At 48.0% G+C, this 19713-nt stretch overlaps 1 protein-coding gene across 1 annotated transcript in view; it reads right to left on the bottom strand.

Annotated features, from left to right (window-relative positions):
- Window positions 1-318: 318 nt before the first annotated feature.
- Window positions 319-19713, bottom strand: part of LOC131262395 (homeotic protein proboscipedia) — a 30320-nt gene continuing 10925 nt past the window's right edge. The window contains exons 3-5 of the mRNA XM_058264389.1: window positions 7421-7652; window positions 3361-3626; window positions 319-3282 (exon numbers count right to left, since the gene is read on the bottom strand). Of these exons, the coding sequence (XP_058120372.1) occupies window positions 1260-3282; window positions 3361-3626; window positions 7421-7652 (2521 nt within the window). The 3' untranslated portion in view covers window positions 319-1259. The remainder of the gene's footprint in view (window positions 3283-3360; window positions 3627-7420; window positions 7653-19713) is intronic.

Below are 19713 nucleotides of genomic sequence, written 5' to 3'. Positions count from 1 at the left end.
CTTGCCTTACTATTTGCGTGAAATAGTGGTGTACAGTTGATATGAACCCAGCAAGCTCCAATCGTTCCTTCAGTTTGAAAACCACAGTGGGTGCGAACTCATTTTTAAAAGAAATCTTATCGCATACACACGATTTTCTCGAAAAAAACGTTTCGAGTAATTTCCGATCATTGTTATAATTATTTATTGGATTAATTAGGACATCTGATGTAGAGCAATTCTAAAAACATGTTATTCACTCTATCCGCTGCGAACAGGAATCAACGAAATATTTCGAAAAAGAATAAAAGAAATGACACAATCGAATGTTGAGGTCAATTAAAATTATTTTACTCATTCATCTATCGCTAGTATTAAATGTACAATCAAGTTTCTTTCCAGTCCGCACGCACTTGGATGGGAAATCCTGTTCCACCGTTGCTCGCTTCCATTCTTTTCTTCCTAATATCCCTAGCACTCAAACAACGAAGGGTGGGATGGAATAGTATCCGAAAGGCTTTAAAATCTTGTCGCGGCGTCTCCTGCTTTATCTAATTTTTGTTTTGTTTTTGCTAATCCAAAAGATTCTTCTTAGTCACCATCTCATCATTATCATTCATCCTATCACGACATTTCCCATCTACCACATGTGACTATCTGTTTCCTACACACGCACTTTCCTGCTGCTGCTGCTGCCTATCTACAAAGAGTACCCTGGCCGACGGGGGTTGTGTGGCGGGGCCAATAATAATTTGGCCAACAGTCAGAGAAAACTTTTAGCAACAGAGTTCGGTTACGGATGCAGTTAAGATTGGTTTTAGCAAGTTCACTGTTTTAAAAACGTCACTACTATGGAGGATAGAGTATTGAGAAGAACGGTAAAGTTGGGGGAAAACGGAGTATTTTTTGTTGTTTCTTTTGATTGATCCAATCCTGTTACGCATTCTCACCATCAGGCCCCCGTTGTTATTTGACGATGGCCCTCTTTTCCCTTTTCCGTTGGACAAAACCCGCATTTCTCTGCCTGTCCTTCCGTTTCTCTCGCTGAGTCTACACTCGCTTTCTGGCACTCGCTAATCCATTCTGTTTTCTCACCTATTCACATCGGTTTTAAAAGTTTATAAGATTGAGTACCACATAATGCAAAAAAACTGCTAAAATATCGTCGTACGGCTTGGTTTACCTCTAGCGAACAATCACATATATATTACCATTGTTTATTTAATCGCACGTCAGCCTCATCCTAAATAATCGCGACCCTACTCCACCAATGGTCCATTCTACGGGAGCAGATTTTCACTGCTGGCGCTCAGATTGGGCAGGGATTTGAACAGTTTGTGCTTGCTGTTAGTCCCGCCCTCGTTGGTGCCCCCGAACCGGTGCCCGGTGGTACCGGCGGAGGATTCGTTGCAGTGCGAACGTTGCTGCTGGAGTTGTGGATGAGCATGGTGGGGGCCGGCAGGGTGCTGGTACGATTGCATTTCCGGTACCGGTGGCGATCGGAGAGGATGATCCGTAACACCGCCGGAAACGACGATCGTACCGGCCATCGTGGAACGTGGATGAGGGTACGCCCCGCCGGTGGCCGAAAACGACGACAATGCTGGCTGTTGGTGCGGATGCTGTTGTGACGGTATTATCCGGCCAGATACCGTGCCTCCCCCCGGCGGAGTTTTACTAGAGAGACTGAGGGAGATCGGTGCGTGACCGTGGTCATAGTACGGCCGGCTCGGGACCGTGCTTGGATCGTCATGGTAAGACGCTTGCAGAATGTTCTCCAGCGACAGTCGCTGCTCGTTCGGGGCCTTTGCCTGTGCGGTGTGCTTCCTATCGTTGGGGAAAAAGTGCTGCTGCTGCTGTTGCTGCTGATCGTAGTCCAGAATCTCCTGTATGTTCATCTCCAGTGCATCATCATCCACACCGGCATCAAACTGGATGTCGGTGGAGGGCAGTGTGTCGTCTCCGGTCGCTCGATCCGCCGGGGAATGTTGCTGCTGCTGCTGCTGCTGATGGTGCCGATACGGATGATGGTGCCGATGATGATGCAAATGATGATGATGCCCATGATGATGGTGACTATGATGGTGCCGATGATTACCGGGTGCACCGGACACATTGTCGTTTGTCCCTCCATCCTGCTCCCCGGGAATGATCACCGCCGGACCGAGCAGATTCGTCATGTCGTAGATGATGCTCTTCGGGTTCAGCAACAGCTGGTCTTTGGTGTGCGTGCCAATCTCACAGAGCGCCAGCGGTTCCGACGGCTGGACGAAGCTGAGCGTTTGCTTCTGCAACAATTTGGTGTCCGAGTAGCGACGGAATGCTTTACTTCCCCCCGACTGCTGATCCTGAGTCCACTCCTGTCCACCTGTGGCGCTGCCATTACTTTCCTCTTCACCGCCATCGGCTCGGGCAAAAGTGCTGGACGGCGGCACACCACCAGCCAGGACCGTTGAGTGGCGATGGTAAAGTTTGTTGTTACCGACCGCCCCTACCGTCACCGCTTCCGTATTGACCGATCCTCCTGGACCGGACGGGTCGTTTAGTATATCACGATTCTCGAGGAATATGGCCGAGTTTACGTAGCGTCCAATGGTGCCCGGTGCAGCGGTTGTGGCGGCGATCGCGACATTCGGCGAGCTGCTTCCGCTTCGTTCCGCACCGTTGTTGTTCAGTTTGTTCAGCAAGCTCAACTCAGGGCCGCCGCCACTTCCGCTGCTAGTGTTGGAGCTGTTATTCATGTTCTGCTCACCAGAGGCAGATTGCGCGGATGGTTGTATGGCAGCACCGGCAGCCGGCACCACACTTCCACCACCGTTCGATTCGCACACGTTGTGCAGCGAGTCGTGGAAGGGCATCGGCGTAAGGCTGCCACTTCCCTGGAGGCACGGTTTGAACGACACCTGGCTGATGTCGTCCAGTGTCCAGTCGCGATCGTACCGATCGATCGAATTACTTTCGATGTTTGCCGCGATGATCTGTCCCTGCTGATTCAGCTGCAGCTCGCAGTGGTTCCCTCCTCCGCCTGCGGAACCGCCCAGCCCCAGCCCCGTGCCGAGGGGATGATCGAACGACGATCGTACGTGCATGTGATGGCTACCGAGGACGGCGGCGGAAGCTGCCGACGCGCTGACCGCATTGTTCACCGCATTGATGCCCATCGCCCCGAATGGATGCTGTTGCTGGAGCGCCTGCTGCTGCTGTTGTCCTGATGTGGCCGCCGTCCGTACCCGCCGGAACTGGGGCATCTGCGGCGACTGTGGTGGATGAATCTTTTCCGGGGCGTTCTGAATGAGCAGTATTCTACAAAGTATAACGGAAAAAAGCAGAAATATGTTTAACCGAATCTACCTTGACCCCAGGCCAACCCCCTTTACAAACCTATTTCTCGCGCGCCAACGGTTGCATAGGCTCAAGTACTGCTTGCACTGGATGTACATGAAGACGACGCCACCGGTCAGCCCAACCGTGACCACAATCAGCTTCGTCCAGAAGGGCCAACCGATCTGACCGCGCCGCACCTCCTCGGCAGCTCGCTCAATCAACACGCACAGCGACCAGATGACGCACAGGCCGGCGGCACAGTGGAACAGCACCGCGCAGCACAGTCGCCGTCTTTCGACACCGGACATGTCCAAGCTTCGCCACTGCAGAGACACAAGAGACACAAAAAGAACAACGAAACGGATTATATTTCTTTCACAACCACGTATTTCAAAGTGCTACCGACGATTCGCTGCTAAATGGTATTAATTTGTTGCGTTCGTCGCGTTTTCAGTGACATTTTGGACGCCGAGCATAATATGTTGTGGCCGGGCCGTGATGCTAAATTTACACCAAAAAAAAAGGTTTCTTCGTCACAAAGCTCGATCGGCGATGCACAAGCAAACTCACGAAAGACGTCGCCTGACGGAGCGATGGTTTTTGCCTTCCGACGACGTGACCTTCATGGACGGACGAAAAGAAAAAATGACCACCCCATCTAATCCCATAGACAGATTGATACAATTTTTCCCGGCCCCATGGCCAAGGGGTGCCAACCATGAGACACCGGGACAAGGTTGGGCGGTGGGGAGGCTCAAGAAAAGCTGCCAAATCTCTCATCCTCAACTGTCGCGGGCCCAGTTTTCGTCGCTATCTTTGCCCCTCCCTATTATGGTCACACCGAGCTGGAACATCATTTTTCAGCGCATCCATTATTTAACCCGGTTGACGTATCTTCGCTCCTTTTTTTCGGGTGCAGCACAAGCAAAGAAAATGGTGCCGAACTTGAACTTCAAAAAACAAAAAAACGGGGCGATACCAATGTCGCGGCCGATGATGACGTTGTTACATCAATCGGACAAGGTCGGACGGACATGCGAAGGTGGTCAGCTGACGAAAGGAATTATCTTTCCATCCGAAGCGCGATACGCATATCATTTCGTGCGCCTACGGTGCCACGACCCGCGCGGAGGGAGTCGTGACCATGATAGGGCCAACATATATGTTAATGAATATTATTAGGGTTTTTCACCCTTGGAGGCAACCGAGCGGGATTATAATAATAATGGTGAAATATTCTACTGACCATCCAATGTACGTAGTTCAAGTACCGTACGAGGAAAAGGCTGTAATGATCTGGAATGTTTATGCTGCAAAGCCAATTAGTTTTAGCAACTTAAAACTACTATTGAATAATGTTTCAAAAGTACTATGCTATCAAAAGCAGTTGTATTAATTCAATCAAAGATGTCAATAATTTTATCTAAATTTAATTCGTTTTCGTGGGATCGCAACATTGGATTAGGGTCTCATCTTTAAGGTAAAACACCACGTGTTATATCCAAGATTTTGGTATCGAATAGTAGTGTTCTATAAAGAAATTAATTTAACTGGTATTTTATACGGTACCTATTTCTACATTCCTGGCAATTGAACCTTTAATATTGATATAGTGTTTATATTGATAAGTATTTATAGCATTTTAAATTTCATCAAAAAAGGCTTGCCATAGATCTGTCTAAAAATTAAAAGTAAAAAAGATTTTGAAAATGTCTCATCTACAATCGAATGAAGAGAACAAGAGCATTGATTGTGTAACAAGCAGCGATAACGATAATAAACATATTTTTCAAAATCAATGAAATTTGATACATTCATCTGCATCAATATCATTGTAGAAACTCATTGCCAAGGAGGAATTGTTCGGGAAAACACAGTTTTTCACAAAATATTTCATAAAGAAACTCTCGTGCTCGTGTTACACACAAGGTCGATGTGTTGTGTAGTCCTCTAAATGTATGTTAAAAATAAATCTTCCACTTCTTTTCAAACATATGATGCACTGAGGGTTAAACGACCAGGGAGGTGTTGCCATTTACATGCCGATTATTCCGTATGGGTTAGTATCCCAAATGAAAATTTAAAAAGGGGAAAGAATTGTCCACCATCAGAAATATAATTGCTTCGATAACGAGCGATAAATCCATTCGCGGGCGCCGGAACAACACCACTGGTCACTTGAGGGGGAGGGGGAGGGGGAGGGGAGGGGGGTCGGTACCGCAACACAACACCCAACGGCAATCCATCGCCACGCGATCCAACACTCATTATTCTCCCTTCGGAGACTAGACTCCGTGGCGCTGCTGGCGCTACCGTCCTACCAAATCGAGCTGTTTTATCTGTCGTCCCTTCCCCCATATCACACCGAGATGGCAAATAAATACACACACAACAATAAAACAACCGGGGCCACGATGCACATTATCGTTAACGCGAGTCCCGTACCGGCGCTCCTTATCCATTTACCATCGCTTGCGAGGGGAGGGTTTTTGCATGTTGTTTGGTGGTTCCTCCCGGATTTATTTTCCTTCGGAACCGGGAGATGTATACTAGCACGGGGGACCCTCTAAAGAAATGGTAAGTGAAAGCATTAAAAATGCACGAACTGTTTAGCACGTTCTTCACTCTCTCTCTCTCTCTCTTTCTGTTGCTTTCCTTAGAGGAAAATTTTCGCACACGCTTGGTTGGTTGTGGTGACGCAAAACCTCAGCATTCCGGGAAACTCCACTCCCGTTGTTGGATTTCTCTCTAATGGGGACGCGCAAAAATCACTCAGGACAGCACACTTTGATGTCAGCTTCCACCAACCACCTAATATGCCACCTTCCGGGGCCGTTTGGCGCCATCCCCGTGGTTTGGATGGAGATGACCTTCGCCGTCCGCCTGTCGCCAAGTCAGGGTTTTTTTTTCTTTTCCTTCCGAACGTTCTGATAGTATAGCGGACCACGATGATCTGGAACTGAAAGTTATTTATTGCAAAGAACTTGGGGAGGGTCATTGGGAGGAACGAAGAGAGAGAGAGAGTACTCGAAAGTGGGTGCATCGTCCACATGGATGGTGAGGTTCCTTCGTCAAGGGTTCCAAAGAACATTCCGACCAGGGGATGGGTGGTGCCAGTGCCAGCGCCATCAGCATGGTTACGTTTCATTTTCCACCCGGGGTTAGTTGTGTTGGTTTAACGTGATGAAAGATGGCGAACGGAAAGCGCATTTACCAAGCAGAACTGTTTCGTACTTTCCACTTATCCAGCTTTTACAAAGAGAACCGCCAGCGCACTCCTACTTCTGATGTACCACCCCTCCCGCACGCTTCCCTGCGAAAAATGATGGTTGCTTCGACGTGAAATATAGGTCAATGTAACAACCCCCTCGTTGTGTGTTCAACATCATCCACAGGATGGGATAAATTGGTTTGGGGGATGGATGGATTTTTTGTTTATCTCCCCCGTTCAAGGTTTCGCGCGCTGGCGATAAAGTTCGTCGTCGCGGTTTATCTACTGATAGAAGGACGAACTCTTTTACACCCGCTCCTTCCGAAACTACCACCACACGTCATTAATGATACAAGGATTGTTTACTCTGCCCGTCCGATTGGCATTGCAGATTAGCGTCTCGTTGGAAATTGGGTGAGCAAACGAACGAACGAACGAACGACCGAACGGAACGCTTTTCGATCAGCTGGTGTGTATCGAGAGTCGGACAAAACAAAGCACCTTCCTGTGTGTGTGTGTGCACAGGAAAGAGGGGTCTCCCGTCCGCTGGTCTCGGGTTCATCGTGAAGGGCATGTTTGGATATGCAGTGTTCGTGCCAGACAGAAGTCCATGACACTAGGACTATATGCCAGGGGCCATTGGCACGCCAGCTGAAGCCGCTCCGATTCCGAACCATAAAATTGGAAGAAGAAAAAATCGATTAGAAGTTCAATCGATGGAAATTGGAAACGGTTCAAAAAGTGGTTCATATAGTTATTGTCAACGCGTCTCGGTGTGTCACGTGTGGAAGCAAAAAAACGCACGGAAAAACGGAACACCCATTCCGTTCTGCTGACGTTTTGACGAAAACCCCAGTGAGTTGTCCCCAGTTGAACCCTCCTGTACCATCTCCTCCTCGTCCGTACCTCGTTGAACGGTTTGATTTTGGTGTGCATGATGAACGGGAACTTGCACAGCTCGCAGGCATTCGTTTCCGACGCCGTCAGCCACTGCTGCAGGCACGTCTGGTGCACGAACTTCAGACTTCCGGAGCAGTAGCAGGGCGTCAGCAGCGGGTTGAGCGTGTCGGATTCGCAGTGACAGATACGGCAAATGTCGCCACTGCTCTGCGACACTTGACTGCTGGTGGAGCCATATCTGCAATGGGAGAGAAAAGGGGGAAAAAGAAAAACACATTAAATGATATTTTCAGTGAAAAGTGCACAAGCGTGAAGAGGCGCGACAGTGTGGTGTCTGGAGCCCGCTCCCCTCCTTCCCTCCCCCCGGGGAAGCGGATAGAATTACCGGTAGTCAAAGCAATAACTGTCACCACCTCTATTGACTTCCTTCCCTTCCCTCTAGGGCTCCCTCCCAATCCTTCCCGTGGGAGAGATCGATGAATTGGAATATTTTAAATCCAACCAGGGTGCCTCGAATGACCTACACTGGTACAATCAAAACGGTGCCACTACTTCGGACCTTCCGCCCAGATTCGTGGTCATCAACTCCACGCCAAATCCGGCCGACAGTAGCCATTTAATGATGCATGCTAAAAAAACCCACGTCCCCAGACCATTCGCCAGAATTACAAAACCCTACCGGACCGGAGGGGTTTTCCTCTCCCCGGTGAGCGTGTGCCAGAACACACGTTGCGTGATAAAACCATCAAGGTGAAACCCATCAAGGTTGATATAAAACATACGTACGTCGAACCAGTAACATTCATGATAGGAATCATTAATCGGTACTTTACCATTTTGAACGGATGCGCTATGAATGTTTTTGCGAGGAGCTGCGGCCGGCATTTCACACAGACAGAGTGTGTGTAGGAACCAATGGCACACAGAACACATGCAGAAGCGGTAGATGTTTGTTTTTCCCTCATCAACCCCAAGGAAGAACTTTCATCGGTATGTGGCCTTCGTCAAGTATCGGGAGAACGTTTTCATCCCTGGTGCGAAGCAAAATATGTCAAGGACTGATGCGAACACAGCGGGTGAAGAATTTTCGCTGGCCACGGATCGAAACGAGCGGAAGCAAATACGGATTGGCAGACAGCGTCGTGCTAAATGATTCACACACCGACAATTTTCTGCACTCTCGGGCCGCATAGAATTCCTCCCCCGCTGCAGACAGCGTTATGAAGATCCGGTAAAGAATATCCATAAATCACTCAGCTGCGCCAACTGCGCCTTGATGTGGACGAATACTACAACAGCAAAGCATTGCACCCCGACCGGACGGGCCCCGTTTGTGGCCATCATGAAACGATGGGATGAAAGCTGTCACTTTTTCCAACATTTCCACCTCCTCCAGCACAGCGGCTTGGTGCTTTGGGTTGGGTTGTTGGGGGGTTTGGCCTGAGAGGGAACTCATCCGTCACGTTTATCCTTGTGGTTTCCATTTAATTATCATCATATAAACCGGTACCCACTCCACGCTATATGACCTATTTCCCGGAACCCCGTCGGTGTAATGGGCCTGGCGGGTAGTAGTTAGTGATGGAGATGTAAGTGCAACCCGATCTCCGGCCCCCGCCACCCTTTCTGCTTCTATCCAACACGCCATAGGTGTTTGATGGTTTCCATTTGCTTGCCTCGCCGGGGTGACCTCGAACGAACGGCCGACCAAGCGCGGCAGGATCCATTCTCCATACGTTTGGTTGAGAGGTCGAGGATTTATTGTGACAGTTCCGGTCGCGGGTGGGTGGTAAAAGCGCACCGCCTCCAAAAGGTCGACCGCGCCCCAATTAACAAGCGGGAGAAAGTAGTCCACGGATGGTACGATGGGACCATTAAGTCCCGGTTGTGAGACTTAACTCATGTTTATCACGTCTCGATTCAAAACAGCGCCATCTAAAAAAAGTACAGAAAACATCATTTATACTTTCAAAGTAACAAGTCGAAGTAATTCCCACGGATTTCGAGCAAACCGCCAGCTCGATGTAGTTAGTAGAACCAAGATACGTTTCATCGGTCTTTCTGAGGTCATAGGCGCTGATAACAGCGTCCCAACCTGGAATAGAAAGAGATAGAGAGAAAGGGATGGCTTTTTTGTCCCATGCCAATCGCGAATGGTTCTACTAACTTACTTCCCTCGAGCAGACTGATAAGACTAGCAGCAACAAAAAGGTGTCGTATGGTACAGAGATTACAGGTTGATTGAGTAATAGAACTTTATTTAGAAAACTGTAAAAAGAATATCTCCCGAGAGACTCAAAAACAAAGCGTGCTTTGCGAATGCGCCCAGGGCAGGGAATCCACCGGACCAGATAAGGAATAGTCAACGATCAAGTAATCGGTGGATTACTACTATTAAAGAAACCGCTTGACAACTGCGTAGCAACACGTTGGTTGCACCCGTAACCAATGCTTTGCCTCCAGTCGACGTCATCACCCGGTTCTGATTCTAAGAGGCGTTTACTTTCCGGGGTCCCATTTATTCGGAACAGCTGATAAGATGGGCCCTGCGCGCATGAAGAGTTCCTTCAGGGATGCGATACGAACATTGTGAAGTCGACTTGCACTTGCACACACTTCCGTGCGCAAACCTAACTGCCAGTGCACAGAGGAAAATTATGATGGAAACATTTGCTATCAAGTCTACCAGTTTTGTGTTTCGTTCCGTTTGGATGACGGCTTTCTCGGGCGACATCTAGAACAACTCCCAATTCCATCGGACACAAGTAGAACCGCAGTGGCAGCAGTTTGCAACATACCGTTTCCAGTTTTGGAACCACCTCGGTCTCTCGAACAACCAACTCATCAGCACAGAAATGGGGTGCGTAGAAAACCGGTCCCGTCGGAGAATTTGCGACCGCGTGCCGCAACCGAACGATCGCCAAATAGAAAAATTGGCTAACCTCTCGTCAAGCCAGCCCCCAGCGTCCGTGCGTCTCCAGCGCGGTTAAGTCATAAAATTTATCACCACTACCTCCTACTGGTGGCGACACACGGCTTGAACAAGATTGAAAATGAGATGGAGCCTTCTGCGCCACCGGTTTGTAGACCCGCAATCGCGCCGGTGGTTGCCATCCATGTTTGAATGAATGCTGTGGCATGCGAGATCACTTAGCACTTTGCAAACAGTTTGGCGTCCCCCGTACCCTCGAGCGGACAACCAGCACTCCGTCGGAAGTCTATCGCTTCGCTGAAAGAAGAACAGAATCGGTTAATACACCCGGGTTGATTGTCGATACCTCTTTTTCGTTCTATTTCACACAAGAAAACCCCCTGCGATATGCCATTTTACTGTCCATTGGCAGGTCAACTGCTATTTTATTTCAATTCTCAAAAATACACTTTGTCCAACTTTTTGCATTAATGATTTCAACATGAGGTAACGAGTTCAGTTGTTACAGGTAAATTCAGCTTTGTTACTATATAAGTACTTTTAATGAATGACACAACCTGATCATTCTGCTTAATTCCTTGTTTCTGGAGTCATCCCGTAGAGAGTAGTTGGCAAATTGACCTAGACTCCATCCGACGATTCCTGTTTAAGAGAAATATGTGCGTGGGTCTCGCGGGTGCTTCGACAGAGTTCTCGATGGTGGCATTAGCTGTGAATCTCTACTGTGGCACACTTCTTTTAGGATCACGTGGATCTGTAACAGGGGATGCCGTCCCTGACGGACCCGATTCCAGCTCTTGCAGTGTGGAGCCACCCGAGCTTGACCACATTAGAATATGCCTATCCTGTAGAACATTTCTCGAAGAGCTCTGTTGTGTCGCTGGCGATCTGTGTGGAAACTGCTCTTGTATTCGGGAGATGTTCGTGCTAATCCATGCTGGACGAGCAGCATATTGTGTCATTGGAGTCATTTTTTCCGATGTCAACGGCTCTCGCGGGTGCTTGAACAGTGTCCTCGGTGATGGCATTAGCTGTGAACGGTGCTGTGGTACTTTTCCTTGTTGACCACATGGATCTGTAACAGGGGTCCCTGGCGGACTCGATTCCAGCTGGAGTATGGAGCCACCCGAGCTTGACCACATTGCAATCCTATCCTGTAGAACATTGCTCGAAGAGCTCTGTTGTGTCGCTGGCGATCTGTGTGGAAACTGCTCTTGTATTCGGGAGATGTTCGTGCTAATCCATGCTGGACGAGCAGCATATTGTGTCAACGGTTCTCGCGGGTGCTTCAACAGTGTCCTCGGTGATGGCATTGACAGTAAACGGTGCTGTGGTACATTTCTTTTTTGAGCACATGGATCTGTAACAGGAGTCGCTGGCGGACTCGATTCCAGCTCGAGTATGGAGCCACCCGAGCTTGACCACATTGGATTCCTATCCCGTATAACATTGCTCGAAGAGCTCTGTTGCGTCGCTGGCGATCTGTGTGAAAACTGCTCTGGTATTCGGGAGATGTCGGAGCTAATCCATGTTGGAAGTGCATCATATTGTGTCACGGAAGTCATTTTTTCCAGTGTCAGTGGTTCTTGCTTTACAGAGACACTCGAACAAGGCCTGCTGTGAAGATCATGATTTGGTACTTGTTTCCTGGGACCACGGCTGCGACCCCGTTGCGTTGTTGGCGAAAGCATCTCCTGTGTTAATGGTTCTTTCCTAATGGAGACACTCGAACAAGTCCCGTTTTGTAGGTCATCAGGCGGCACGTTCCTCTTGAGACAACTTCTCCATCCCCGTTCCGTCGTTGGTTCGTGAGTTGTGGATTCTTGTTTTATGGAAACACTCGAACAACTCCTGCTCTGGATATCATCTTGTGGCACGTTCTTGTTGGGACCACGTTTGCGTCCACGTCGCGTCGTTGGCGGTAGCGTATCCTGCGTTGATGTTTCTTGCTTTATGGAGACACTCGAACAAGTCCAGCTTTGAAGATCATCTTGCGGTACTTTCCTATTCGGGCCACGTTTACGAACCTGTAGCGTCGTTGATAGCAACGTGTCCTGCGTTGTCGGTTCTTCCTTGATGGTGACATTCGAGCAGGGCAGGCTTTGGAGATCATCTTGCGGTACTTTCTTCTTCGGACCACGTTTACGAACCTGTAGCGTCGTTGATAACAACGTGTCCTGCGTTGATGGTTCTTCCTTTATAGAAACACTCGAGCAGGGCAGGCTTTGAAGATCATCTTGCTGTACTTTCTTCTTCGTACCACGTTTACGAACCTGTAGCGTCGTTGATAGCAACATGTCCTGCGTTGTTGGTTCTTCCTTTATGGTGACACTCGAGCAAGGCAGGCTTTGGAGATCATCTTGCGGTACTTTCTTCTTCGGACCACGTTTACGAACCTGTAGCGTCGTTGATAGCAACATGTCCTGCGTTGTTGGTTCTTCCTTTATGGTGACACTCGAGCAAGGCAGGCTTTGGAGATCATCTTGCGGTACTTTCTTCTTCGGACCACGTTTACGAACCTGTAGCGTCGTTGATAGCAACATGTCCTGCGTTGTTGGTTCTTCCTTTATGGTGACACTCGAGCAAGGCAGGCTTTGGAGATCATCTTGCGGTACTTTCTTCTTCGGACCACGTTTACGAACCTGTAGCGTCGTTGATAGCAACATGTCCTGCGTTGTTGGTTCTTCCTTTATGGTGACACTCGAGCAAGGCAGGCTTTGGAGATCATCTTGCGGTACTTTCTTCTTCGGACCACGTTTACGAACCTGTAGCGTCGTTGGCGGTAGCGTGTCCTGCGTTGTTGGTTCTTCCTTTATAGAGACACTCGAGGAAGGCCAGCTTTGGAGATCATCTTGCGGTAATTCCTTCTTCGGAAGATCGTACGCGTAGTGCGCGTGGTACACGTGGTACGCGTGGTCCTCTCGGTGTTGCGTCGTCGGCGATGACGTGTCCTGCGTTGTTGGTTCTTGCTTAATGGTAACACTCGAACGTGGCCAGCTTTGGAGAACATCAAGCGACACGCTCTTCTCGGGATCACGCTTACGACCCCATTGCGTCGGTGATAGCAACGTGTCTTGCGTTCTTGGTTCTTGCTTTATGGTGACACCTGAACAACTCCAGCTTTCAAGATCATCTTGCGGTGTTTTCTTCTTCGGACCACGTTTACGACCCTGTGCCGTCACTGGCGGAAACATATCCTGCGTTCTTGGTTCTTGCTTTATGGTGACACCTGAACAACTCCAGCTTTCAAGATCATCTTGCGGTGTTTTCTTCTTCGTAACACGTTTACGAAACTGTTGCGTCGCTGGCGGCAGCGTGTCCAGCGCCGTTGGTTCTTCCTTTATGGAGACACTCGAAAAAGGCCAATTTAGTAGATCATCATGCGGCACGTTTCTGTTGGGACCACGTCTGCGTCCACGTTGCGTCGCTGGCGGTAGCGTATCCAGCGTTGTTGGTTCTCGCTCTAGAGAGCCACTCGAAGAAGCTTCAACATTGATCTGCTGCACATTCATTACGGGACCAATTTTGTATCCCCGTTTCTCCATCGGCTGCATCGGCTTGACGAATAAAGGCTGTGGCCGACCCTTGGGTGTTGGTTGCACGTCGAAGGGATTCACGCAGATGGCGGCTTCCGGTCCCCAACAGTATTCATCCTCGAACAGTATGGTTTTGGCAAAGCAGTGTCTATTCTCGCAACGCGCCTCTTTCCAGGGTTGACAAGAACACTTCAGATTGTACCACTGATCCTCTTCCTCCATTTTCCAACAGAATACTTCCAAAAACTTGTAGAAAAAAGTGAACGACCAATATTTGGGGTTAGCGTCGATTTGCAACTGACTTATGCGTAGTAGGCCCTTTTCTGAAAGGGTCTACCGCACACACACGCACGCGCACGCGAGCACGCAGTGGCGAATTGTCATTTGACAGTGTATGACGAAATAACGTGTGCACCATTTCCAGTCACGCACTTTTGGTTGAACAGCGGGCACACTTTCGCCCTTTTTAACGGTTTTTGTTTGAAAAAGTTTTTTTAATTTTCTCTTTGAATAATATCGTACAGTTTCCAACCAGTATAATTTAAAATTGTTTATCATTGATGGGAGTAAAACAAATCTTTCTGTAAAATACCGAAACTAGATGAAAGATTTTGAAAGGCCAAACTAACTTTCGATAGCAAAGGGTGTAGAGCTTGAGAAAAACCTAATCTCGGCGTGAAATGAAACGAACGATGAAATTGAGATTGATGACGTTGACAAGGACGTCATCAAAGGACCGAAAAGAAATTGGACCACCAATTGCGTGATGGTTTCCCTTGAAAGGGCAAGGACCACACTCGCGGCGTAATTGTGGAGGTCCCGAAATGAATAAGTAGTACCGAAACAGTTGTTCAAACACGATTTGAGGTACTAGCTCCTCTGAATAATTTCGTGAAGTTAGTTGTGTTGGTTGTAAGGATGATTTATTTCAGAAAATTCCAGCCAAATTATACGCTTACAGAAATATTATCGACGGTGCTGCAGCAGCTGGGAAAAGCGGCGTCGAGGTTAATTTCATTTCCCCCCGCAAGCCCTCTCTTTTCGGGGGGGAAAACTAATCGATCGAAATTCGATGACGTACACCGCTTATCAAGCGCCACACACATACGCGCACGTTTGTGCCCTTTGCCTTTGCGGGGTGTAAAAGTTTCCCGGCAGCAGCAACAATAACACGGGGCGGCTTTTAAACGTGAAATCATTAACCTACACTCCCGGCCGTGGACGTTGGGACGTTCTGAACTAAGACGAACGTCGACTTTCTCCCCCCGGGGGTTGGCGGTGCATCTCCCCCGCCATCCTAATCCCGACACCTTGCCACATTTGGCACACGGAATGGGTTTCTTTTTCCCCCGAGTGGGCGCGCGGAGGGGAAAGCAATGTGCACACGCTTGCCACATCATTGGTGGCCAATGGTGTTGTGTGCCGCGGCCCGAGCGATTACCGAACGATTCGGGACACATTTCATCAAGTGCGCGCGTGTCACTGGCCAATGTCAATACATTAACCTTTGAAACATAAATAAGCTTTCCCGGCTGCGGATGGAAAGCGCGCCGGTGGCGGTTTTGGTGCCGCGCGTAATTCTAATCAACTTATCAACACATCCCCAGCTGCCCCCCAGACCATACTCTCGGGCTTTCGTCAACCGTGGAATCGTTCCACTTCAGATATTGTTTCCTTTTAATATCTTTTAGTGAATAGCATATGACTACATTATTACATTAATAAAACGTATTTTGTTGAAATCTTTATGATCAACTCGGCAAAGGTCCAGCGCGAAAGAGAAAAATTAAAATAGTTTGAAACAATTTAATGTACAAAACCGATTGTTTCATAAAATAGGGGAAAACTAAAAGCAAAACTGAAACATGTGCGACATCACAATCTATTTCCCGGCCTGGAAACAACCGACCGAACGAGGTCATATGACGCACGGTCCTCCTCTCGATGAAAACCCCAACTCCGGGCGAGAGGAATGTGTGAAAACGCTGCAGGACATTACGGGAAGGGTGTGAAACCTTTCTCCCGATTGCGGGAGGAAAATTTCTGTATGTGTGTGTGTGTATGTGGGAGGATAGACGGAGTACAAATTAAGCTAGATTTATGTGTCGCTTTCCGACACCCCGTGAAAATTCGTTAACCATCCACCCAAAGTGGGGAAAGTTTTACCTGTTCCATGGAAAACAGTTTTAAATCATAAACGGTACACACCCGGTAGTTATCGCATTTCCATGCATGCGACAGGGTTGAAGTGGGAGCATTAGGACTACATATTTGAATTTATGTTTGTTTGTTGCCAAAAGAAACCCCACGTCGTAACGTCATAACCTGACTGTAGTTTTTCTTTTAAAATTCCAGCGACTTGACGAGCGAAAGAAAAGATATGGGAAAAATTTAAACACAATAAAATACTCCAACCCTACCTTTCCCCCCTCTGCTGCGGATCAATATATCTAGCCTTCAGCTTTTCCAATCCCCAATGCAACGCATCCCACCACCCACCCAGGAGGTTCGACTGATCGCTACCGGGGCTTCCGGAACCGCAACGCAACCCCTTCACGGTCAACCGGTCATTCGGCGGCGGCGGCGGGGGGATGTATTGTTGGTTGATTGGATGTGAGAAGAATTTTTAAAGAAGGTCCAATACCGATCCGCATCCCATTACGTCTACGGTGTCCCTTCCACACGCGCTTCCGGAAGGGGCACTCGGTTGCGATCCGCAGCACGCCGCCGCCGATTCCGCCACCAGGTTCGTGACACGTCCGTTTAATCGATAACGGAGGAGCGTTTCTTTCTTTTCTGGCTTCCTCCTTCCTTGGGAAAGGTTGTGCAACACCGGCTGTGGATTCCCATGTGTGACAAAGCGTTGTTTTGACGGGCATTTTAAATGCGCATAAACGAGGCCCTTAGGTTGGCGCATTCATTCAAATGATAAGCATGTGATAGGACAGCGGCTTGTGTGAATTTAATACTCATGAAAAGTGTCGTGCTTAGCTTGTTTTCTCTGATGAAGCCTTCCTTGGATAAGATTTATATTTTCAATTTCGATAATTAACCCACCTTTTAACGTGTTTTTGACAGCATGTTGCAAATTATTCTTCACATCAAACCAAAGCAAAAGTCCACCGAATTACTTTTAACCTTGCTGATGCATTGCAAAATAGATAAACGAACGAACAAACAAACAAACAAACGATGGAACCCAGAGTGATAACTGCATCGTTGGACAGTTAACTTATTGCGCAAAAAAATGTTGTCAAACACATCCAGTTTGTGGATATTTGTTAGCTCCTCTGGTCAATGTCATTTGGCAAACCATTTTATGGCGGCACCAAACAGTCTGCGGTGTCAAGAGATTAATTTGAACAAATCAACCACTAAGTAAACGAGATGGTACGGATCTGTTTGGGTGGAAAAGAAGAGGGAAATTCCACCCCAAAAGGCGGTGGTGTGCATGCTGCCGAATGTCCTTGTCCATCGGTGCATTTATGGTCCAACGCTATTATTGTGCACTTGACCTTTCGTTTGCATTCCCTCTCCTGCACAAACCATCGTACAACCGGCCTTTCGACGGACAAACGAACAGTCAAGACTCGGAGCGCAATCTTGAGGGTCGTAATCCTTTTGGTCAATCACCAGGCGGTCACAAGACAACAGTTGCAGTGTTGGGCCACCGACAAGGTTGTCCTTTGAGGTTGCGCCCCGCTCAACTTGTCCACTAGAACATACACCGCGCGCCAAGATCCGTTGAGCTGCAAAGGAAAAATCACATTAAACGACCCTCTGTAGCGGGAGAAGGGGTGGCTATTGGTTTGTCTTACGCCTTTTGTCCGACCAACGGAAGGGGTGAAGGAACGTTCAACCTCGCTCGTAGCGTAGTCGCCGCAACCACCACATTTTGCAGCATTTCGCGGTGGCATGTGAAAACTCCTCCATGCGGAAAATTGACACTGGAGGAGCCATCCAAAAGCGGTCCACCAAACCAAGTCGTTGCCGCCTTCAGCGTCTTGCCAGCTTCACTACTGGGGTTTATTTCGCGAGTAAGGGTGAAAGTAAACATTTCTTGATCGTCCCGCGAGCGGGGATCCGCAAAGAAAAAACTCTTGGCCATGCTTGTCCTTGACCTTGGGCGGTGAGATTCATCAATGTTCGTTTTTTTTTCCTTTCGGCCACATTTTCGTGACTCCACGATACACCACCCCGTGGGGTAGCAGCTATTGTGTTCGGTTTTTATTACTTGCCCGCAGCTTTTCGCAGCCACTCAGGCGTGTGTGTGTGTGTGCGACCGGCAACCCGGTGAACCGGCCAAGGAAGATCCATATTTTACAAGCGGAAGGCTGCCTTATTAACGCTTTAACGCGTGCGTACCTTGGATGAGGGTTTGTTTTTTCTCTTCGTCTTTTCTTTAAAAGGTGAAAAACCTACAACCCGGTTTCGCAACATCTCTCGGGGCTCGAAGAAACCTGCCGCTCGAGCTTGAGGTACCGATCCGGTACTTGAACCGTGCACTTGGTTTGTAAGTGAAAGGGCGTAGATGGAAAAAATATATAGCGATCAGAAAAAAAAGCAGCGGCATCCATAATAATATAGTTATGTTACATACTCATTTTTAATATGAAAATTTCGTTTTTCAATACTTTCTCTATCTACATCAAGTATCGGTAAACATTTTCTAGAAAGAAAATCTAGGGGCGAGGCGCCAGATCTCAACTTTCTATGTTTTTAAACCAAAATTGTACAAACATATTGCTTGTACAGACTATCTAAATCGCAAAGCTATAAAGCAAATTACTATTTCCCAGTTGTTTAGAAGAATTAAGTAATAATTATTTTTAATTTGAGCGCAGCCTTATCGATCGAAACGAGGAAAAATGCAATAGAATGGCTGGTTGAAGCAAATTAATAATAACAATATAATAAATTCATGTTAGCTCTAACAGAAACATTGGTATTGGTATACACTTCGACGAATGAAATGTTTACGGAACTGATAAAATTGCAAACGGCGCAAACACCTTCGACTCTAGCAACATTGTACAAGTACTTGATTGATGTTTTTAAATAAACATACCCATATAGGATGTAGTAAGTTATTAAAACATTTGATGGTTTACTTAGGAGTTATCGTGAAACCTTTCAACAAATAACACATTCATATTTGCTTCCTACGTGGTTTACAATGTAGAACAAACTTAGTTGTAGCAAAAATCTTCCACATTCCAAATAAGAACATACCGAACTGTCCGACCGAATCGTATGGTGTACAGTTAAAGTTAAGTAAAGTTGTTTTACAATGCGAACGCTTGGTTGTTCATTATAAGAATGAGTTATTTGCAACGATGAACAATATTCCATCTTTCGGTCTTAGAACGATGCGTCGATAGAATGGAAAGAGATCGAATAGAAGCTTCTCTAATTAGCTTCGGTAGTAGTAAACTTTTGTACGTACGTACACCTCCACTCTCATCTGCTAGCTAGCCTTGCCCATCCACCCGAGCCTTTATTGCAGCATCGGATCGGCTTTTAAGCCGGACTTGGCGTTAGCTTTCCCTGCAGCTTTGGCATGCAATTCATGCTCAAGCATAAAATGGCGCTCGCCTGCCAGCGCTAATCTGTTTACTCCGTCGTTCCGGAGCCCTCCCCGGGCCCGGTGTGGGCGCACTAAAGCGCGACAGGGAAATTCACCGACCCGGTCCAATGGCACACGTTGAAGGGGAGGGGTACATATCCGTTACGTAACCGACCGACTAAAGTCGAACGCCCGGCTCGGACCGGCTCTGCTGCGCGGCGAAGGTTACGGATCCGGCCGGCGAGGCGTAGCGTTTCTTTTCGCT

This window comes from Anopheles coustani, chromosome 2 (genome assembly GCF_943734705.1).
Source record: "Anopheles coustani chromosome 2, idAnoCousDA_361_x.2, whole genome shotgun sequence".
In the NCBI taxonomy this organism is placed as follows: domain Eukaryota; kingdom Metazoa; phylum Arthropoda; class Insecta; order Diptera; family Culicidae; genus Anopheles; species Anopheles coustani.
This window is presented reverse-complemented; position numbering and strand designations above follow the sequence as displayed.